A 23,852-nucleotide genomic window follows, 5' to 3' on the forward strand; every position below is an offset into this window, starting at 1 on the left:
TCCTTGTTGAGAAAGATAATGTAGCTCTTGAGCGATTAAGCTATTTAGTTGATAAATCTGTGGGGCAGCGCTAAAAAGTTCGTTCCTGAATGTCTGAGTGCGGCCACAGCGTGATCTGTGTGTGTGCGTTAGATACAGTGAAGACAGCGCATTAATTTAGAACTCTTTTAATTTAAATTTTTTAAACGTAGAGAGTTCGTTAATTTGTGCAATGATAACCTACCAGCAATGTAAATATGATTTTTTAATATTAGAATAAGTAATTAAAATATAAATGTATTAGAACGTGTACATTATTATTTATGGGCTTAAAAACAAGATGCAAACAATCAGAATATTGTACCTGGTGGGGAGTGCCCAATGTAAACATGAAACGTATGCCATTACCTATATTGTACTGTGGTACAGTTATGGAGGCCCTTCATAATGCAGAGGTCAACTGCCTGCTCTGCCAATAGTTAGAAATGGCACTATAGTGTGCAGTGTTTAATAAACAGCTGTTTTACTAAATTCTGCTGAGGTGAAATTCAGTGCAGTCCTGTATCGTGATACGTATCGTATTGTGGCCTATGTATCGTGATACGTACCGTATCGTGACATTGCTGGTGATGCACAGCCCTACTGATAATCATAAAAATGCTTGATATCGGCGCCGATAATCGGTCGACCCCTAGTTCCATTAAATTTTAATAATCAAAAGCATCTCCAATTAATTGATTTTATTTAAAAAAAATATATATATAATAATTCTTTCAGAAATACTGCACATTTACATTATTCTGGTAAATGACATTTCTGGTAAATACTCCTTTAAAGTGTTTTTTGATTATAATTTTATTATTAGTAGACTAGAACACGTGGATGTTGTCATTCTTACACTATAATACTGAACTTTGATTTCAGTGATTGGAGATTTCAGTGTTTTAGAGATGGACACTTGCTTCTTGCACTTTGTTGCACTTTACTTTTGCTTTAAAAAAAGGATTTCATAGAAATTTGGATTTCATTTGGTTTAATAAAATATTCTTAAGTAAAACTGAGTTTTTTTGTGGGAAATTAATCGTTTAGATTAATCGATTAATCAATAAATTCGTTGATAGATTAATCGAAATAAAAATAGTCGTTAGTGGCAGCCCTAATTAGTTTTACTAAATGTTTTATTTTGCTTATGCTTAAGTATTTCTAAAATTATATATTTTTGCTAATATTAATGCATAAAATGTATATCTGCAGTTTGTAATTTTTTATTTTACTATATATTTTCACTAATTTATACATCTTATAGATGCATGCTATAACTTATTTTTTTACTAGATGTTATTTATATGCAAGTAAAATTTATCTACAATTTATATTTACTTTTACGAAGTCTTTTACTAATATAAGTAGTTTATTCTCATTACATCTAAGTTTATTTTTACATAATATTTTCTACTAATTTAAAAGTATATTTGAAATTTAGATATTTTCAATGTGCTTTTATTTTTTTGTACTTTTTCCTAATATTTTTGTATAGTGTACATCTAATTATAATTTAATATTAGTTCGTTTGAGTTTCCCTCTTTTCTACGTTTTCAAATGGCTTGTACCGGTGCCGCGGTAGGCAAAAGACGTAACCGGTGTTGCGACTTAACACCGGTATAACCGAAAACACCGTCTATCGCAGCAAGCCTAGTTGCTAGGGTGCTGTGTGTGGTTACTAGCCGTACTGGGTACTGCCTCTTCACGGCAAGTGAAGACCTGGAGACCATGCAGGCTTACGCTCAGGTATTTCCAATGATATGCTACCTGTTCTGAATTAATATCACAATGATGGGTGCAATTTGTACTTACTGGCTTCCTATTTCTACAAGTCTCAACATGTTCAACTTGTGTCGTAGGTTTTTAACAAGCTGATCCGGCGTTACAAGTACCTGGAGAAAGGGTTTGAAGAGGAGATCAAGAAGGTAAGCAAAATGGTTGAACTAAGGATAACCATATTTTGTTAGTCAAACAAAGTCTGTGTCGTTGTGCATTTAGAAAGTCCAATGGTGTTATCACTTTCTTTTTTTTTTTTTCTTTTTTTTTTCCCCCCAAGCTGCTGCTGTTTTTAAAAGGGTTCACCGAGTCAGAGAGGAATAAATTGGCCATGCTTACCGGAATCCTGCTGGCCAATGGCAATATATCAGCCTCCATCCTGAGCAGCCTCTTTAATGAGAACTTGGTCAAGGAAGGTAATGACAGACCTGTTTAATGGCTCTAGACTTGCAGCGGTGCTTTTCGAGTGAAGTTGTAACTGATTTGTTGTCTGGGTTTTATTGCAGGTGTGTCTGCCGCCTTCGCTGTGAAACTGTTCAAATCTTGGATCAACGAAAAAGACATCAACTCAGTTGCTGCTAGCCTGCGTAAAGTTGGCATGGACAACAGGCTGATGGTAAATACCGTACTGCAGCCTCAGCTTGGGATGGAGCACTTAAAAATTCCCAAAAGCATCCAAAATATAGCTTAGTTGGAGTAATATAAAAGTTATGTAGAAATGTGTATATAAATGGTAACGGTTTAGTGTGACTAATACTTGGGTTATATCTAAATGAAGCTATAAAAAATCAAATTTAAAGGGGTTGTATGATGTTGCTAAAAAGAACATTATTTTGTCTATTTGGTGTAATGAAATGTTTATGCGTTTTAAGGTTCAAACAATACATTATTTTCCACATACTGTACATTGTTTCTCCTCTATGCCCCGCCTTTCTGAAACGCGTCGATTTTTACAAAACTCATCGTTCTGAAAAGCGAGGTGTGCTCTGACTGGCCAGCTATCCAGTGCGTTGTGATTGGCCGAATTCCTCAAGTGTGTGACAGAAATGTTACGCCCCTTACCGTATTGTGATTCCGTGTCCCGGCGCGACGAGACAACCAATAAAACCCATTATAAACGAGGCATTTGTATCATCCAGTGGGGACATAATTACGGATTATAATGACTTATACTGTCTTTTTACACGTTGCGTTGCATCGCGCCGCGTAAACATAAAACCATGTCTGCATTTGTGATCGGAGAAACGACAAACAACAAGCGCTACTCTAAACTGCTCAAAACTCATGTTGGAATCGTCAGTGGCAAATTCTTTAAATATGAAAACGTACTTAAAGTCTGAGTCAGAACAGCCGGCATTGTAGTCTTACTCTCCCAGGATCAGGAAACAGTCCTCCATAAAATGTGCTGCACACATCTGAATATTTGGGTTGAACTGTTCTGGAACAGTGTTGTAATTACAACTTAACCACTGATTTCTAGTCGTTTCCTCTTTTGGAAGGCCAAACAAAGTATTTTCGCTTTCATAACGAAACGCACAGCGTCTCCACGACATGGCGGTGGCAGCAACACTACTACAGCAAGAATCATAGTTACGCCGCCTTTCTTTGCATGAACATTTGGGCGGTGTTATGCAAATCTTCCCGCACAGTGACGTAGACATGTGGGGGCGTGTTTGAACGAGGCGTTTTAGGAGGGCGTGAACGAGTCTTAACTTTTATAAAGAATATCTCTTTGGGTTTGAGACTTTAGTCTTTGCAACTTTAGAGATCTTATCTATTCACGAACAGCTTGTAACACTCCAAAGAGAAAGGAAAACTTGAAATCGCATCATATGAGCCCTTTAATTAAAAAAATTAAACCTGACCTTTGAATGTTTTAGTAAATAATCTGTAAACAATGTATTAACATTATCAATAGGTGATAATTAATAAAATATATGAATAAAAATAAGTTTAAAAAGTTACATGTAAATTTCAACTAATGTTAACAGTAAAGCTGAAATAAAACATAATTGGAAAAAAGTAAACTTGAGAAAAATAGAAGTGTTTTCTTGGCAAGTAACTAAAATTAAGTTGAAATTTAAGTTGAAGTACTAAAATTACTCAAACTGAAAAAATAAAGCAATAACTGGCAAAAGCACATTACGTAAGCATAAACTAAAATGAACACAATCTGAAATTTTACAATTCTGTTTGCAGCCTCAACTAATGTTTAACTTCTCTCATGGCACATTAATCGTGGCATTTTTTTTTTTCCTTTTTATTTTTCTTGCTCTTGTTGATGTAACCTGTTCCTCTTTTGCCCAAAACAGGAGCTGTTCCCTGCCAACAAGCGTAGCTGTGAACACTTCTCAAAATATTTCACCGACGCTGGGCTAAAAGAGCTCTCGGACTTCGCTCGCAACCAGCAGTCCATTGGAGCGCGCAAAGAGCTTCAGAAAGAACTGCAAGAGCAGATGTCCCGCGGCGAGACCCTCAAAGATGTGAGTTTCTGCCTTGTCTGGATAGGACAATTTAAGTTGGGCACAAAAACAAAATAAAAAAATTGAGAATTTTATTTAAAACTAAAATGATTTTGATTGTCCGTATTTTGGTTTTGGAGGGTTATTATGCCTGTATTTGACACATTTTTGTCTTTTGTTCCCCAGATCATTGCCTACGTTCGTGAAGAGATGAAGAAAACGAGCATCTCCGAGCAGACAATGATCGGCATCGTGTGGACCAGTGTCATGAGCACCGTCGAGTGGAATAAAAAGGAGGAGCTCGTCACAGAGCAAGCCATCAAACACTTGAAGGTATCTATGATGCTTCTGAAAGGTTTAATGATCTGCAATACTTAAGTTACTGGTAGTAATTATTCCATCTCTCTTTGCAGCAATACAGCCCACTGCTGAAGGCCTTCACCTCCCAGGGCCTGTCTGAGCTTACCCTCCTGCTGAAGATCCAGGAGTACTGCTACGACAATATCCACTTCATGAAGGCCTTCCAGAAGATTGTGGTGCTTCTTTACAAAGGTATGTCTTCAATAGCTGATCTTTTCAAAACTATGCACCTAAGCCCAAGGCTTGGCTCACTGTGGTAAAAATGTTACTTAGCCTGTGCAATGCTATACAGAGGTTACGTCCGGTTAAAGCGTTTTGAAGATGTATTCAGGGTTTAAAGTTCTCCGTGCGGCGTTTGGCTGCGGGGGAAAAAAAAACATTGTCGTCCTACATTTAAAAACACTTGTTGACATCAGTTCGAGTTCATGAGTTCGACTACCAATGTATGAGAGGAACACAGCTTTCACTCTCAACCAAACTAACCTTACTAGCCAATCAGAAGTTTTTGCTCTTATAAACACGAGACGCGCATAATAGTATCCAATTGCAGAGTCGCAGCTGATGAATGGAAAAGAAGCCTGGGTCTCGAGCGCGACTCATTGGAAAAAGCTGCGAGGCGCAATCAAAGATTTCCATCTAGCGTCATTTGCATAGAAAAGCTATTTTAAAAAAAAGCAGCGGAGCTTTGTAAACAGCTCTGAGTAATCACGTCATCTCCATAAGAACGATATGATTGCCAGAACGAATTTACCGGGATTTTTGAAAAGGTGTATGTTCACACATCTCTTAACGGTAATTTACCAGTAAAGACTGTATTTGTGAAAGGGGCTAAACTCTTCCTCTGCATATGCGGTGAGTTTGCTTAACGTTCATGTGGGAAAACTCACTTGATTTGTAACGTAAATCATTTAAACCAGTGCCAACACAGGAGAGTAGCCTACATCAACATATTTTTAAATATGCGAGTTATTGTACATCGCGATTTCAAAATAAAAGTTTCTGACTTTGCACGTGGCCCAATTTAAATGGATTTAAACGTTGGCACCCTCTGCAGGTATTTGTTATAAATGTAGGCATATTACATTATGTATTGTGGTGTTCAATAAAACCATGTACTTTGTTTTGATACTTTATTTGAGGCCAATTATTATTGCCTCATCTTTACTTTATATATAAATATAGTCATATTAAAGCCTTTTCCACTTAGTTCTATTTGTATTACTAAAAAATATCAGATTACTAACTTGTCAAAATAATCAGTAGATTACTTGATTAGCAAAATAATCATTAGTTAAGCACTAGATTAGTTAAAACATTTCAAAATACAAGTGCATAGTTTTACTTTTTGTGATTAAAAGACGAATATTTTGTCATTTGAAAATTTCTTAAAGTATTAAAACATTGTCTCGGTCTAGTGGACCAAGTATCTGCGTTTGTTTTTTGTTTTGTTTTTTTCTCACCTTGTGAGCTAAGTGGATTGTCACACCCCTAGTATCTATGAGCGTGATAAAGCTCATCATTTTCCAAGTGTATGATATAGCTTTCATTCTTCAGGTCAATCATATATTCATGAAAAAAAAAAATCAGTTTGATGTTTTGTTTTATTTGTTTTATTTATTAGAATTTGAAAGATAATAATAACAATATTGATTGATAAGTGAGATCTGATTTTAGTTCTTTAAAAAACAAAAAAGTAGTACAAATCCTTAAGTCCTGGAATTTTATTTTGCATTATCTGTTCGAACCCTGTTTAAGTTACCAGTTCTTGGATCATTGTAATGTGTTTGTTGTTGTTAATTAAACTGAACTGTAGTTTTCTGTAGTAAACTGTCTTTGTATATTTCCTATTTTATGTTCTTTTCCTAGTATTTAATTTACCATTTATTTCTTTTGAACAAAACAATTTCAAAAATTTCATGTTTTAGATTGTAGGTCAGCTTGCACCCTAATCAGCAAAACTTGATATCAAAAGCATCCTAAATGTTACATGTGTTTGCACCATATTGTAGTGAGTAAACTTTCTTGGTATTGCTGTTTCAAATATCCCACCATAATCTGTAGTCTGAGCCTGTCAAGGTCTAATGGCAATGGCAGATGTTACTAGTTAGTTTCAAGGAAAATCGTTTACTTTTTTTGTTTGCCAAATAACCGTGTATGTGTCCCCGCAACCCCCAACCCCCGGAAAAAAGTTCAGCCTCAGGATTTTTTTTTTTTTGCTTTAACCCCTGTGTATTTTTGTCTTGCCTGTAGCTGATGTTTTGAGCGAGGAGGTAATTTTGAAGTGGTACACGGAAGCCCACATGGCCAAAGGAAAGAGTGTCTTCCTCGAGCAGATGAAGAAGTTTGTAGAATGGCTGAAGAACGCTGAGGAGGGTAAGCATGTTTGTTTGTTTCTTTTTTTTGAAACTTTCAGATTAAAATGGTTTCTGAAATCATAAATTTTGTTTCTTTCAGAGTCTGAATCCGAGGAAGAGGAGGGAGACTAAAACACCATGTCAACAGAATGTTTTGTTACAGAAGTGCTTGTCTTTCAAATTTTTTTTTGGGGGGCTTTTTTTTTTTTTTTTTTTTTTTTTTGATTCTACCTCCTGTTTTCAAACCATAACATTTAGATGTCATTTAAGGGCTTTGACAAATGGTTAATTTTAACAGATTTTTCTAATATTGAGGTTTACACCTAAAATAGCACAAAAGTTGTGGTCAACCTTTGTAATTATTTACTCACTCAAGGAACTTTTAAGTGTCGACACAGTTTGGACATCTTAAATTATTGGTATAATGATTCCTTTATGATTTGACATTCCATTGAGTTTGATCATGCCACCTTGTTTGCTTTTAAGATGCCCTTTTCTATATGGTATTGATGCCTTCATGCCCTGTCATGATCAGTGTCCACAAAGGGGAAAAACAGTCACCTTGTCTCATTGTGATGTTATTGCCAAAGAGTTAAGTCCTTCTCCCACAACATCCATCAGTGTTCTGTTCCCTGCCTATGAAACTGTACAGCGCTCATGATCACCCTGTAAAGACCCTTAAATGACTCCCAACTGCTATGATGTATCTCCATCTTATTTGTCACCGATTTCTTTAATCTGAATAACTAATTGACTTTTTTAAAGAAATAAAGACCTAGAAGTATATGCTTTGTGTGGTTCTTGTTTTATCTAATGTGCTGTTTTTGGAATTGCAAAATCAGATTTGTCCACCATTTTAAAATTGCATGCAATATGTGACTTCCACTAGGGGGCACCTCAAAACCAAAGATGAACTACTTTCAGAACATTTTTCAAAAATAATTTAATGGATTGAAAGTCATGAGTACAGACATTTTTTCTTGTACAAAAATACTTGATTAAATAGCAGCTTGTTTGATGTTTGAAATGTGCAAAAGACCACTTTTAGAAGAGCGGACAATTCAAGTATTAGAATACGACAGGCTTGTGTTCAAAATGTTGTAAAGGTAGGCCATATTATTGGTATAATGCGTTTTGACCTTTTAATTTTTAATGTTAAGTGCAAATATTTACAAACAATTTACATAAGCCTTGCCATGTTACAATATTTCCAGTACATTATGTGGTAATTCCATTGCACCTCTTTATTTACATCTGTATTGAAAAAATAACTACTTTTTAATGCAAGGAAGAGTCATTCTACACAGTCTGCAGATTCAAACAAACCTATAAGCTGAAGTTTTGATTTGTGGAAGACACGCAGGTAAACATTTTGGATATAAACAACTGGTTGGTACATCTTGATGCTTACACAAAAATAATTCTACTTTTAAATGTTCACATCGCAGATGCAGTATCTGAAAATAAATTGTAATCACAGTAAATGCTAGGCTCAAATTTGTCATCCCTACTAATTCCTTTTAATGTAAACAATAAAACAAGGTTCAGCAGATGATGTTTTGGTGGTGTACTTGAGATTAGCACACACTCTGGGACCTTTCCCCTTGATCTTAGTCAACGGGAAACACAATCTGGAACACTTTCTGAAATCAAACTAGTATTTTTTATTTATTTTTTTGTCAAGCAAGAGAGCGGCAATTAGCAATAGCCAATGAAATTCCCAGATGAAACTTCCATCTACTCATATCTCAAAAGACCACTATTGCATACATAATTTTGGTTCCATTTGGTGCAAATCAGTGGACAAAAAAAGCCATGTTGACATATATGAGTCGATATAGCTTTGTGCATGCATTTCTAGAAAATACAATTGCATAGCTATAGTTGTGGAAAATTATTGCATAATCGACGCATGAAGTGTGCATTCTAACATCGACAACAACAGAAATGTCTTAAATGGCATGTAATGCAACAAGCTTCTGTCTTGACGCTCGTGAGTTGGACTTGTGCTCAAATGGTCTTCTTTCACGCAAGTTTAGTAAAATCTACAAGACTGAATTTGGCGTTTTATGATTCAGAAGCATATGCATGCCCTTTGTTGTTACGAAGAGACCTCGATGTACCCTCTTCCTGAGTCTGCACCTGAGGGTGCGCACTACTAATCGACAGCCTACGCAACATTATGTCACTAAAGTGTGTTCTCAAATTATGACCGCAAGGATTTAGGGTAGGCTATATAACATTTGGGGTCAGGGTCATAACCCAGGGCTCGTATTAGGGATCATGTACCTTGACCAAAACATGTAAAATTATGTTCTTCTCATTATGAAATACTTCCACCGATAGCATTCAGTCATGTGCCACTTGAACTTTCTAATAAATATTTAGCATGCTTTGCCCAACCCAAATGATCATGCTGAGGATAGAATCTTGTTTACAGTCTCCTGAGAGCCATGTTGGGATCGTGGTCCCGGCGTAGATGTGGAGACAAGAGGGAGGGGATGAGATTTTTACCCGCCGTTGTACTGACAGCGACCACTGCAAACCGCAAGGTTTCAATTACCATCATGTGATGTGCAAGAGGAGGACACAAGACTGTTTTTTAAGGCGAGGGATGGTGTAGCTTACTATATCTGATACTGAAATAGCCTCCCACCAGGTGCAACTTTACACATATTCTCCGGTTACATTAACCAAAACATAGTTGATAAAGTGAACACACGCAGAAAAAGTGCAGATTCGTCTCTCTCTTTGTTGCTTGTTTTGTCTGTCCTCAGAGATAAAAAAAAAAAAACATAAAACAAAATGTTTTGTCTCTGTGCAAGGCAATGTCCCTTTACATGTAAACATTCAGAAGTTGAGTAGCGGACAGTCGGGAGAACTTCTGCTGTCACCCAGTTGTGTGCTTTTCCCCATCTCTAAGCTGCAGAAGTACGATAATTGAAAGGTGTTAGAATTCATACCCGCACAACAATCGGTTTACAATTATATGCGAAACATGTAGGTATGCGTTATTGCAGTTGATCACCTAAGAGAACAATTCAGGAAAAGGTAGAGGCAAGGTACTTCTGGCAAATAATATGAAGGTGGCATGTAAATACATTACCAAATTTGTCACAGTTTCTGGAAAGTTCTGGCAGGTCATAGTTTCACCACCTTCAAGGACTCACCATTTTCCTCTGGTTACTCAAGCAGAAGGTGCAGATGGGTCGAACCGGTGGAGTTTTGAGGTTGGTGTTGCTTTGTAAGATGTTATGATATTTCAGACATGGTTGCCCGTCCATGCAGTCCTCCCCTAGCAGAAGCACGTTAGCCAAGTGTGAAATGTAGCTCGATGCCAATCGCAGGGTCTCGATTTTTGACAACTTCCTGTCGGCCGGCTCTGTGGGGATAAGGGTACGCAGAGCCGTGAAGGCAGTGTTGACACTATGTGTGCGGTCTCGCTCCCGAGCATTAGCTGCCTGACGTTGTTTGCTCACCCCTGCAAGTCTACGACCCCCTCTGCATCTCCTCGCCTCCCTGTGGCCCTGCATGGGGCTCCCTGCGCCAGTGGATTTCTCCGAGCTTTCGCTGCCACTGTCGAGCTCATCAGGGTCAGAGGGCAAGCTCTGGGTATCGTGTGCAGGATGCTCGTGCTCCCCTGCAGTGGACTTCATGGCGTGCAGAGACAGACTGGTAGTTGTGGGTAGTCCATGGCATAGATGCTGGCTTCCCATGGTACTTTAAGCTGAGTGAAAATAGCAGCCGGGAGGCAGCTGCGTCTGATCCGGTATCCAGAGATCTTCCGTGGCCCCGTCGCGCTTCAGCATACCATTTCTTGAATGACTGATCCCTTTCTGGATTTGTCCATGTGGCTGTGGAAAAGGATGGACAGGTGGAGCTGGGGGGCACCTGTCATGTCCCAAAGAAGGAGGACGTTCGAAGATATATAAATAAGTGCACGCACCAACACACGTTCAGGGATTTTGGTGTTTTTTACACCTTTGGCCTGCAACATTTGGGTACCAGGACGGTGATCTGACCTACCTTCTCTGAGAAGACCTTTGTTTTTGTCCCTTCATTCTGGTCCATTCATCCCTTGCTCCTGATATTGTTTGCTCAACATTTCATGTTTTCTATAGCTTATAAAGTCTTTGTAAGTTATATAATTTGTACGCAATAGCTAAGCAACCCTGTTCTGTTTAACCCAGTGCTAAATTTAGCTCCAAAAAAGTTTGCAGACAGAGACTGTTGTTGTTGCCTCTAAAATTCGTATCACGTGGACCATGGATCACTCCAGGTCCAAAAGGAGAGACACAGTTGGGATTTTACTGCATATAGGGGGCAGTGTTTCAAATCTGACAGAATGTAATTCAGAACACCTGTTTGACATGAGAATAACTGTGAGGAGAGTTCTTGGAAAAGGTGCTACTATTTAGGAAACTGGAATCATTTTGCTTACTTGAAGGTGTACTCAACATTGGTGTTCTGAAGTTTTCTAAAAGAAAAGCTATTTTGCCAGAGGTTTTAACATCCACACCACCACCTCCAGTCGCTTTATGTAGCTCACAACATTAGTGCTGTATAAGAGTGCTCTCATATTAGTCATCCTGTTCCTCTCTAATGCCCTGTCTGACTGAACAGCCCAGGTGTGTTCCTGTTTCTCACACGCATGTACTGTGGTCAATCTTTAGAGGCAGTAAAAATATCAGTTAGTGTTTACCATACCTATATTACAATCCTGCTTTGTTTGTATGGTAGTTTAGGCAGTGGTTTTAAAGGTTTTGGTTTATTTATTAAGGTTAGTTACACTCTGTTGTGAAAAAATAATTAGCTTGATGACAGTTTTAGCTTTAGCCAGATTCTATGGTTTCCTTAGACTGAGTAGTAGGACACTAGGTTCATATTTTTCAGTATTCACCACTAGATGTCAGTAGCACACCACTGGAGATTGTAGTTCCATTTTTTTAAGGCAAGAAGCACAAGTCAAGTCTAAGAATTGACAAGAATATAAGTGAACTAATTAGGCCTGAAAACAAAAATAGGTTTTAATGAACCGTTAACATATTAGAGGTTTCAGTGTGGCACCTATGAGCAATCAAATCTAAAAGTATGGAACTTGTCAGTGCTTCATTGAAACCCAAATTAATATCGACTTCCGTTCAGCCATTTGGTAAGTTTGTCCAAATGAATTATTCTTATACATTCACATGACAGCTCTTGACTATTTTGATTAACCTTTAAGCTCTTTCTGAAGACCTAAATTACAATACTCGCATTCCCAAAGTTCATGCGTGGATGTTAACATGTGCTGCATCCTCAATGAGCTGCCTGTGGCCCAAACATATGCTCCAGTGGGTGTGTTGTTTATCCTGACAGCATCGCCTCTAATCTTTAAGAGTGCCTGCTGGGATGCAAAACAAAGATACACCATTATAATCCTCCGAGAGTTTGCTTGGCACTTAAATTTGCAGGTGAAAGCTCCTGGTAAATTGCAAAACTCAGGCATTGGCTTATAGCGACGGTTTCCTGGATACCCACCTTCGTGGACGCAAGCAGAGCATGAAACCATTCATATTTTCATTGAACTGTTTTGCAGTTCCAAGTTTACATAGACAATATGACATAGTTTACAATCCAGTTCCAGTTGAATGAAGTTGAGTGCCAATTAGCATTTTAAAGGCCTAATTTCCTGTGGAGCAAGATTATAAAGCTCTGTGCACGCACCTGTTTTAAAACTTTTGGAAATAGTGTGATTAGATACCCAAATTAGAACACTTTCAAAGCCCCAACGAAAACTGCAGAGTCTCTGGCAGTTTTTTCTCTCGGGTTTTGGAGTGCTCTTTAATACAGGTCACCATACAAAGGACACCCCATCCACCTACACATAGATTTGTACACTTTAAAAGCAACTAATCTATTTTGAAACCATGCCATAAAACATAATCCAAGTGCTAAGGGCAATTGCAAATCATGTCTGTGAGATGCTGGTCTATTAAACAGCAGTGCCAAGAGACCATTAGCATCTTGTTATGCAGTACATTTTCACGTTCCTCATCATACATTAAGTCATAATATATTACTTTGAATTTTAACTTCACACTTTTTGAAGATGTAAACCATATTAATTCCCAATTAAGTGAACAAAGGGGGTGAATTTAAAAAAAGCACTCTGGTTTGAATGTATGTTGCAATTTTTACTAGTTGTGCTAATTAGGCTAATGGTGCTACGCTAACTTCTAAATGTTAACCCAGTAAGCTTATCCCACATGTTAGCCTTTTGCTTTGAATTTAAGGAACAAAAAACAGGTCCTTAAAATTGTGCTGTGAAATAAGTAATGGCAGATCATTTTTTTCATACAATGATGAAGATCTGAAAATGTGCAAATGGATTATCGAAAACAATTTGACTAAATAATTTGAGAAGTCCATACGTCAACAGAGACAAGTCTGCCTTTTCACCAGAAAAATTACAAGAAATAAACATAAACGCACACACACAGATAAATCATTCACAATAAGATAAAAAACATGCATTTAGAAAATAATTAGGTTAAATTTTCCCCTCACGACTTTAACAACAACATCCTCTAGGAAGTGTCATAATTTTGGAGGGAAAAATGGAAATAACAATTAAAGTATTAACAAAAGATTTAATGACCCTCATGTTTTGATCGTTTTCATTTTGTTTTTGTCACTCTAAAGTTACAGCGTTCAAAAGCAACTGCGTAACAGGAACAACCCAGTGAACAGAACAAAAGACAGACAGAGAATGGAAGAGACTGAGTGTGAGACCATATAATAAGGTAAAGAAACCTATGACAGTCCAGCACAGATAAGAGACACACTTCATGCTTTCATTTCTCTTGCTTGGCTGGAGAACCTTATGAGGGTTCCTCTAGTGCCCTTGCTGACCATTAAAGGCAACTAATTGGAGCCCAGGGACAGACAGCTCTGAGGGCTGTAGAAACGTCTCAAAGAAAAGAGTTCCCAGAGAAGATCTCTACAAGGGAAAAAAAGTAAATACTATACTGCAGTTTAGGACCACAGTCCATCATGTACCTTCTTGCTACTCCAACTCAAGGGAGGAAAGGAAAAAAGGAAAGGGAAAATGTCTGAGGTGATGGGTTTCTGGGATATACAGTGCCTTGTGCCTCGTTTTTTTTTTTCACGTTTTATGTTGCTGCCTTATGTTAAACTGCTTAAATGTACTTTTTTTCCCCCCACATCAGTCTACACTTCATACACCATATTGACAAAGCAAAAACAGAATTGTCACAACTTCGTAAATTAATTAAAAATAAAAAAATGGAAATAAGTACATTGCATAAGTATTCACACCCTTAACTAAATATTTCGCTGAAGCACCTTTACAGCCTCAAGTCTTTTTTTGTTTGATGAAACAAGCTTTGCTCATCAGCATTTGGCGATTATCTGCTATTCTTCTCCTCACCTCTTCACCTCTCAAGCTCTGTCAGGTTGGATGGGGGCAGACGCACATTTTCAGGTTTCTCCAGAAATATTTGATTGGGTTCAAGCTCAGGCTCTGGCTGGGCCACTCAGGGACATCCACAGTTGTCTATAAGCCACTCTTGCTGTGTGTTTGGGTCCATTGTCCTGTTGGAAGGTGAACCTTCTGCCCAGTCTGAGGTTCTGAATGCTCTGGACTGGGTTTTCATTAAGGCTATCTCAACATTTTGGTGCATTGAGCTTTTCTTCTACTCTGACGAGTTCATCAGTCCCTGCCGCTGAAAAACAGCCCCACAGCATGAGGCTGCTACCAGCACACTTTACTTTTGGGATGGTACTCTGCAGGTGATGAGCAGTGCCTGGTTTCCTTCAAACATGATGCTTGGCATTGAGGTTCATCAGACCAGGGAATATTATTTCTCACAGTCTGAGTGTCCTTTAGTTGCTTTTTTGCTAATTCTAAGTGTGTTTTCATGTGTCTACACTGAAGAGAGGATTGAGTCTTGCCACACCGCCATAAAGCCCAAATCGATGGAGTGTTGCAGTGGTGTTTGTCCTTCTGTAGTTTTCTCCTATCTCCACATATAATCATGGAGCTCAACTAGAGTGACCAGGGCCGTTTCTATGCATAGGCGAGCTAGGCAGTCGCCTAGGGCGCCACCAGCTGAAGGGGCGCCAATGAGCGCACGTACTGGCACTTTTAGCAGGGTTGTGATAAAGAGTGGCACGGTCATCCTGAAATATGACTGCCCCCACTGGATCCCCCAACATTATTGGGCTAGAGTACTGTCAATCTGACAATGCCTCTAGATCAGAGTGCTGTCAATTGCTGCCTGATTGTTGCATGCAAAGTTTGCATTTGGAGCGCTCAACAACGACATTAGATCAATGGGCTCTGTCAGTGCTTTGGCAAGGTAACACTTTTTTTGCCATGCAATTTAGCATAAGGCAGCAACATCACAAAAAGTGAAAAAAAAAAATAAAAAATATGAAGGGGTATGAATACGCTGTATTCATATAAGGCGCTGTATGGTTTACTCTGAGTCATCATGCTTGAGAGATCTGAACTATGGCCAGAAAACTGCACTCCTTCTCAGCTTTTCCCTTTTCTCCTCTAATCTCCTGTGCGGTGGTCTTAACTCATTGTAGTAAAAGTATACTATCCATGTTTCTTTTGGCATATTGATTGCCATTTGTATAACCTTAGTTTTACTACAAATACCATGGTTAAACTATGGTTAGTATAGCAAAACCATGGTTAATTTGTGTTTACCATGGTTTAACTATAGTAACCATGTCTTTTGGTTTTATTTGTGGTAAAACCATGGTTAATTTTTGTCAGGGAAGAGACAGCATGGACTTGGTTTTAACAGATTTGTACACATACATGTGTAGCTTCTTGAACAGCCTCTTAAACGCCACTAATCGGATCTCAGACTAGCATACAGTGACATTTAGAAGCAACTTCTCCATTTATCTTTGTGAATTAATGGTTCATTCAGGAATAATGTACAGTTATCTGGTCATTATCGCAAAATAAACCCAGACAGGGTGATCAGGACCTTGGCATAAAGCAGACGGCTCTTGTAGCACTCTGAAGGGGTTTATTTTATGCTAACGAGTGGCTAACTGCTGGCACAACTATTTACAACATAAACATATAAATAAATACAAGGTCAGGTAAGTAATTTAACTTTAGATAAGCTAATTTACAACATTTATAGTTATTCATTTAGCAGACACTTTTTTCTAATTTAAAGAATATAAATGAGTTAAACAACCAACACCGTAATAAAAAGGATAGACTGTGAGCAATCTGTTGAATATTAAATGGAAATAAATAATTAAATGAAATAAATATAAATGTTTTTCATTTATTAGGTCAATGCATCATAAAAAGTTTCTTTAGCTCATGGAGAAATGGAGACCACTTTAAAATCAAAAGAAAAAAACAAGAAATTATGTTTGTACATAGAAGGCTGTTTTAGGACCATTAAAAGGATGGTTCACCTGAAAATGTAAAATTCTGTCAAAAAAATTTAATTTATAAAAAATAATAAATAAATAATGAATAGCCTACAATGGGTGTGTATAATACTGCAATGAAAATCATTTGTATAATTTAATTATTTAAATTGTAAAAACAACAAAAAAAAATTAATCTTTTTTAATCTATTAAAATTTAATATTTTAAGGGTGAAATATGACTCAGGCATCTCTTGGTTTGAGATGTACACTCAGACCGTGGAGGTCATATGTTCACCAAAGCCGCATTTATGTGATTAAAATATAGTAAAAATGTTAATATTATGAACTATTATTACAATTTAAAATAACTTTTTAAAATAACTGAATATATTTTCAATGTAATTTATTTCTGTGATGCAAAGCTGAATTTTCAGCATCATTACTGCAGCCTTTCGTTTAAGCAGTGTTGAAAACAGTTGTGCAAACTGATACATCTTTTTTTCAGGATTCTTTGATGAATAGAAAGTTTAAAAGAACAGCGTTTATATGAAATAGAAACTTTTGTAACTTTATAAATGTCTTTACTGTCACTTTCGAGCAATTTAATGTGTCCTTGCTTATTAAATGTCTTTAAAAAACAAATAAACTCCAAACTTTTTAACAGTAGTGGTGTGTATTTCATAATTACTCAATCAATAAATCAAACACTAATCGGCATCCTCATAACCCTTTCAAACTAGTGATGAACAGTTTATTGTCCTCTGCGTTAAAAACGGCGAGCTGTTTAATGTTTGCCGTCCTTTTCTCTTTATTTTTGCTCACCTCAAGTAATCGTATGCGAACAGCTGGATTATTAGCTATGCATGAGAGGAACTATCTGCGGCTGACTCATTAATGGCCACCATCAATGGCCGTTAATTAGTTCAGATGCTTGTTTGTGTTGTCAACAAGATGTCTGTTTATATTTGCCAAGCGATCTGTGGTAAAACTGCAGCCACTGCACGCTCTGCCAGGCGTGACACAAACAAAATGTTTACGTGTTTTTTTAACATTCCTGTCACATTAAAGGGGACGTCCTCAGAGAAATAGAGTGCAGCCGAGTTTCAGGCCACGTATTTGGAAGGATGGCAAGGGATGCTAAATTGTCTGTGCCTTGGCTTGAATAACAAGAGAGATCGTTTTTCTGTCAAACTTAACTTTACACTGCAGTGTGTTACAAATAAAATCTGGTCAAGGAAATCAAAGGTCATTTAGAGGTGAAGCGTGAAATTTATTTGCCACTACCGTCCGTCACTAAATGGAATTGCAAAAATATTTAGATCTTCTGGAGAAAATGTGAGTGGATGTTAGAATGAAGTCAAAAGTAACGAAACGTGTTTCGTAACATACACCCATTTATTTTCTTCGGAATCATTTTCACAAATATAGTAAAGTTAGAAAATCACGAAAAACATTATATTATACCTTATACATTAATATTTTCAGATATGATATTTACAAATTGAAACCGATCGTGTAACCCTGTGAAATCCGTGTATCATTCGATCATTCGTTTTTTGATTTAATACTGAAAGTAGAAAAATGAGAAAACGGCTCCTTTTTCGTTTTTTTGTTTTTTACCAAAAAACGAAAAACTAGAATTCAGCTTAAATTTTCGTTTTTCGTTCATGGGTAGAAAAATGAATAAACAGCTTGAATATTCGATTTCTACATGTGGGCGGGAATTAAACGCCCCTTTCTGCTGATTGGTCAGCCGAAGATTAAACCGTGCCATCATCAGTTCTTCTGCAGTATCACGCAGCAGAATAATAGTCCTCCACTGCTGCAGTTGTACGGATTAATAACCCATTTTATCAATTTCATATTTTTCTCATCAAACAGACTAATGAATAGCTCGACACAACTCGAACCGGGGCAGAGTCTAGACAGGTATTTCTTCTGTGTAGACTAGCGGTTCTTAAAGTGATAGGGGGACCGAGAAATAATTTGCTATAGCCTAAAGTATTTCCAGACTGTAAAGTCGTTTTTTTTTATCATGATACATAGGCCTACTGTGATTTATTCCAAAGTGACTTATATGATGCATTTAATGTAAAATAATCTAAATGAAGCCTTTTAGTATACCCAAGCCAATTTATTATTCTTTCCTTTTTGTCTTAGTGTTTATTTTGAAAAAAAATAATTAATTTCTTAATTAAACAAACAAACAGACTTACTGTGTGAGCAGGGTAGGCTATGACAGCTGTCATATCATACCCTGCCATGCCCAGCTGATGCAAAGAATAGAATTTATTTATATCTACACAGAAGAAAGCCCTGTCTAGACTCTGCCCCAGTATGAGCTGTGTTGAGCTATTCATAAGCCAGTTTGACAAAAAAAGATTAAATCGAATATTCAAGCTGTTTATTCATTTTTCCACCCATGAACGAAGAATGAAAATGTAAGCTGAATTCTCGTTTTCCGTTTTTTGGAAAAAAACAAAAAAAACGAAAAAGGAGCCGTTTTCTCATTTTTCTACTTTCAATATTAAATAAAAAAACGAATGATCGAATGATACACGGATTCTGTCAGGTTAATAAGTAGTAAAATATGGGCCCAGTGTCCTCAGTGCAGCAATGACACCTCATGTGATTTCCTTATCCTTTCTGGACCGGAAGCTGTAAAAGAAATGATCAATACTATATTTTGTATATATTTATTTCTTTTTTTATATGCATGTCTTTTCTAATAAAAATATTTATTAAGTTTAATTAATTACCTTCTTAGAGCAAAGAGTTCCCATGTAACCACTTCTGCAAGCGCACACATTGGGTCGGACACATCGGCTTCCGTATAAACACCTCTGTTCACAGATTGCTGTGGAAAAATCATGTCATTATTTACTGTTTTATTAGGTTATATTTTAGATAATAGATATATTTTAGATGACAGATTTTGAACAGAGTTAGTACACATATGAAAAACATAATGGAATATGCAAATATAATGGCAGAAATTATATATATGATAGATAGATAGTTTCCAATGAAACCAGAGATTTGAAACTAAAAAAAAAAACAATTGTGTGTATATATATATATATATATATATATATATATATATATATACACATATTTTTTTATATTTTTTTATATATATATATATATATATATATATATACACACATCATTTTATATATTTTTTTTCTGGTTTCACAGCTCTGGTTTCATTGGAAACATATTTCTGTCTGTCTGTCTGTCTATCTATCTAATATATCTTGTAGATAGATAGAAAGATAGATGTTTCCAATGAAACAAACATTTTGTAATTGTATTTTGTAACCATGGTTTTATTGTGTGCATATTTTTCTAAATAGAAAGAGATGAAATAACTATCACAAAAGCAATTAATTTCTGCTTAGACTAAGACACAACTAAGACTGTGTGACTGGGGGAAAATAATAAAAAGAAAAGTTTAAAGATTAAAAAATAAGCCATTTTGAAGAATGTCCTGGCCGCTCTTTTCCATATGAAAGTGAACAAATGCTGTCAAGCTCCAAACAGATCGAAAAATCATAAATGGCATCATAAATTAGTCCATATGACCCATCTGCCATATTACAGCTTTATGTGAACTGATTTTTATTTTTTTCTAAATCTATCGCAGCTATCAAAACAACAAAAATGTCAAATATGTCACCATTAGATCTAAAGTTTCATGTTGAATTAACTATTCCTATGCAGGTCAATCTCAAGGAAAAGCCATTTCAAACTGATCCCGATCCACTCCCCTCGTGAGAACATCAGCATTCAAGTTTACTTCCAGCGGTAACCGTGAAGTCCTGCTCCCCTGCCAAACACAGACGATCTGTGCTGTTTATCAACAAAACATATCGCCAACAACCGCAGAGCGCAGGAACAGAGGAGATGCAATTATGATTATTTTACTGAGAACGAGAGCGAGTGAAGTGCGTGTCTTTGGAGGCTCACCGCAGTGTGGCTGTGGTGTAAGGATTGCATTTCTGTTGCTCGGATGGGAATCACTTACGGATTTGGCAGAGAGTTCCCTTCCAGCCGGGACGGCAGTGGCAGGTGTTCGGCTCCACACATTCACCTCCGTTTAAACACTTCTGCAGACACACAGCTGGAGGAACAGAAACAGAGAGCAAAACTACATCACACAAACAAACAAGGCTCAAATCACTGGAACACATGATCAAACGTGTGATTTTGTTATATTATACAAGTAGAATTGTTAGTTTCTGTTAAATATTACATAAGAACTGTGGGATTTCTGTTTAAAGATACTTCTCTGGGTGATTGAGGTCATCCCTGTGACTGGAATTTTTCCACTCTTGGACTTTTGCTAACATGAGGTAAGGAGGTCACTTCAAGGTCTTTGTCAGGCTGAGGTTTGGTACTCACGTTTATCACATCTCTTTCCCCTCCAGTCTGACGCGCAGTCACACACATCTGGTCCGACGCATCGCCCTCCGTTCATACACACTGGCTCACACACACCTGTGGAGAAATGGAAAGGTAAAGCTTTGGATTTACTCGGACCGATGAGGTAAAATAACTAAATTCAAAGTTTTGTAGACAGATAAAGGATTTTAGAGTAGGACTGGTCAAGATGTGTCTGAAATACCGATTACAATTCTGACAACAGTAACAAAACAGATCATATTAGAAAGATTTCTAAATAAAACAAAAAATAATAAAAACAAACATTATTAATAATAATGTACTAATTTATAGACTTTTTCAATTTAGATTTTTTTAAAGATTTAATACCATTATTGTTATTATTATTAATGTTTAATTTAATTATACTAATTATTCATACTTCCTGATACAAATTTGTATTTTTTATTATTTAATATGAAATATGACATTATTCTTATCATAATTGATAAAAGTTTTTAAATCTATTGTTTATTATTAATACATTATTCTGTTATTTTTATATTTAAAATTAGTTTTTTATGTTTAAATTATTATTTTTAATTATTTAATCTCACATTTATTATTAGTATAACTACTTAATGTTTAATTATTGATAAATTATTCATGTTATGATTTATTTTTAATTTTCAAATGTTCTTTGTCATTATTTAATATAATAAAGTCTGACATTATTATTAACATTATTATTATTATTATTACAAATACTTGCATTTTATTGAATGTCTTATTCATGAATTAGTTATTTAAATGTTTAATTATAAATTTGACATAATTATTTTAATATTATTATTATTATATAAAGACATTATTTTATCCATTTAAATTGGTCTTTTTCATTATTGACTATGATACTATTGCATTATTATTATTATTATTATTATTATTATTATTATTATTATTACCATTAGCATTTTCTTTATTCCAACTGTATTTAAAAGCAAAAATCAATTAGCTGCTTACTGATTATGGTGTGAAGTATGTTTAGAAAAAAATACTTTTACACTTGACCTCAACATAAGGACATTACCAATGGATCTTAAATGTTATTTTAATTAGAATATTCATTTAACGAGACTTGCCATCCAAATTATTTCATCCAGTCCTGATCCCATATGTCTCGTAATTCTCACACTGAAATAACTCTATCTTTGCTCAGATTCATCTCTCTTCCTCCTTGATCAGACAGGCCATATGTAACTCCTCAACTAACGTCTGATCTTGGCTCCCAGAGCGCCATTTTCTGTCATTTCGATCAACAAAACAACTCTATACTTTCCTTCCATATCCTGTGACTTAAATCCCATCATGCCATGTGTTTCAAAGGGGGCATAGAGGTATAAAACTATAAGTTTATGATTGGAGCTTTACCGAAACCTGTTCCTATCAAGACGACACTTACTTTTCTCACAGCGCGGCCCAGAATATCCCTCCACACATGAGCAGATGTTATTTCGTACACAGTGACCACCGTTCTTGCAGGATGGGCTGCACACGGCTGAAAGTAAGAGAAGCACATAAAAGTCCAGCATTTGATGAATGAAAATCACACCTGTGTTCTCTAAACTGAAGACGGACACATCAAACAGCCGTAAGGTCAAATAACCGACAGCAAATCTGACATGACTGGCAAAACACACTCTAAAAGCTCCTACATTTCACAAAACTTGAAGCAACCCAGACATTAGAGTCATTCCCCATCATCAAAAACATCTTTACCAAGCTGCTGTTTCAAGCCATTACTTGAATCATTCCTCACCACAAGAAGCTGCTGCAGAGGAATCGATATATACACATCAAACGTCCTGAATCTGGGGCTACGACATGAGCGCAAGACTTCAATAGAATCCAAATGGTTTTTAGGGCTGGTCCATTTTATCGTTTTAAAGTGCAGTAGTCATGCTTCACCTCACACTCTTAAGAAATTGATATCCGGCCTTTGTAAGCTCTCAAAAAACAAGGCGATGCATCAGGAAAGAAGATTCAAAAATAAGTGCTGTTACCGTTTTGACACCGAGCCCCGTAGAAACCAGGCTGGCAGGTGCAGGTGTTCAGCCGAATGCAGGTTCCACCGTTGAGACACACGGGGTCACACAGAGCTGTAGACAGATACATTTATTAAATAAAACAAGTATAAAACCTCTGCGGGTGTTTCGGGGTCAGATCTCACTGTGTTTGTGAGGTCAAAATCACAGCTGAGGTGTTAAAAATAATGATTTACTTCTGCAAAGAGAGTAAATCTGGTCTACGAGTGATTGTCAAAGAAATTAGTTATTGTTCGATGTCAAACTCTATTAAAAACCTTTTGAAATTCATAAATTTAAATTGTACATGCTGTGCCACAATGATGTTTATACAACAGAGTTCTGGGCTAGAATTATGATAAATATATATATATATTAGGGATGTGCGCGACGATTTGACTGTCATTTAAACGAAAGTTTTGTATCCGACTAGTCTAAAAGCAAGAAACCCCCAAAAGATGGTAAGAAAAAAAAACCCTCGGTGCATGCGTGTAGCATATATAATAGCCTATATCTGAAATACTTAATCTATGAATCACACAGTCAAATCCCTCAATGAATACGGCGAATAGACGGCGCGGACGGGATCGCTAGCGCCGGCGGGTTGGAGTGAATGACACATTTGCTGGCTTTAGTCAGCCTCTAAGCTAAAGCTAAGTTTACACAAAACTTTTCCGTTTCCTTCTAATTCAGAATAACCCCACACCTTGTTCTCTTTCGCATGGTCATTTTTGAACTCGCGGCAACTGACACGAAGAAAATGCATGTGAGGTCTGAGGTAAAAATGTAGTTTCCACCGAGATAAACTTTTAAAAATAATGTATTATTTTTCAAACGTTTTATTTTAACTTGTTATTTAAAATATTTTAAATGCAATGTTAAAATGACGGTAATTTGAATGATAAAATCATGTTTTTTTTTTTCTGTCGTGTAATCGACTATTGTTTTCAGTGTCGACTAGTAGGAGCTGTACCGTTTAGTCGACTAGTCGACTA

The 23,852-nt window shown here is 36.5% G+C and overlaps 3 protein-coding genes and 1 long non-coding RNA gene across 4 annotated transcripts in view; 2 read left to right on the forward strand and 2 right to left on the reverse strand.

The window, feature by feature from the left end:
• Positions 1 to 1,703: 1,703 nt before the first annotated feature.
• LOC107656679 (basic leucine zipper and W2 domain-containing protein 1-A) lies at positions 1,704 to 7,759 on the forward strand (the record flags this gene model as incomplete). The annotated part of the gene is made up of 9 exons (XM_016444621.1): positions 1,704 to 1,767; positions 1,881 to 1,946; positions 2,078 to 2,213; positions 2,304 to 2,413; positions 4,110 to 4,280; positions 4,446 to 4,592; positions 4,673 to 4,811; positions 6,870 to 6,992; positions 7,074 to 7,759. Coding segments are annotated over 9 exons (988 nt in total), but the record flags the coding sequence as incomplete, so codon positions are not given.
• Positions 7,760 to 9,803: 2,044 nt separating this feature from the next.
• Positions 9,804 to 11,241, reverse strand: LOC107656681 (transcription factor 15-like). Its single transcript, XM_016444623.1, has 2 exons — positions 10,144 to 11,241; positions 9,804 to 9,896 (listed from the first exon to the last, which is right to left on the reverse strand). The coding sequence occupies exons 1-2, from the start codon at positions 10,687 to 10,689 to the stop codon at positions 9,864 to 9,866; spliced, it is 579 nt and encodes a 192-aa protein (XP_016300109.1). The 5' UTR covers positions 10,690 to 11,241; the 3' UTR covers positions 9,804 to 9,863.
• Positions 11,242 to 11,975: 734 nt separating this feature from the next.
• Positions 11,976 to 22,816, forward strand: LOC107656683 (uncharacterized). The gene is made up of 5 exons (XR_001630589.1): positions 11,976 to 12,125; positions 13,658 to 13,758; positions 20,821 to 20,908; positions 21,993 to 22,170; positions 22,247 to 22,816. It is a non-coding gene; the product is annotated as an uncharacterized LOC107656683 (long non-coding RNA).
• LOC107656682 (von Willebrand factor D and EGF domain-containing protein-like) overlaps positions 18,974 to 23,852 on the reverse strand; it is a 78,092-nt gene continuing 73,213 nt past the window's right edge. The window contains 6 exon segments of the mRNA XM_016444624.1: positions 18,974 to 19,048; positions 19,150 to 19,247; positions 20,418 to 20,513; positions 20,795 to 20,890; positions 22,236 to 22,331; positions 22,837 to 22,932. Coding sequence (XP_016300110.1) covers positions 19,028 to 19,048; positions 19,150 to 19,247; positions 20,418 to 20,513; positions 20,795 to 20,890; positions 22,236 to 22,331; positions 22,837 to 22,932 — 503 coding nt within the window. The 3' untranslated portion in view covers positions 18,974 to 19,027.

The sequence above is a fragment of the Sinocyclocheilus anshuiensis genome, unplaced genomic scaffold, assembly GCF_001515605.1.
Source record: "Sinocyclocheilus anshuiensis isolate Anshui unplaced genomic scaffold, SAMN03320099.WGS_v1.1 scaffold2514, whole genome shotgun sequence".
In the NCBI taxonomy this organism is placed as follows: domain Eukaryota; kingdom Metazoa; phylum Chordata; class Actinopteri; order Cypriniformes; family Cyprinidae; genus Sinocyclocheilus; species Sinocyclocheilus anshuiensis.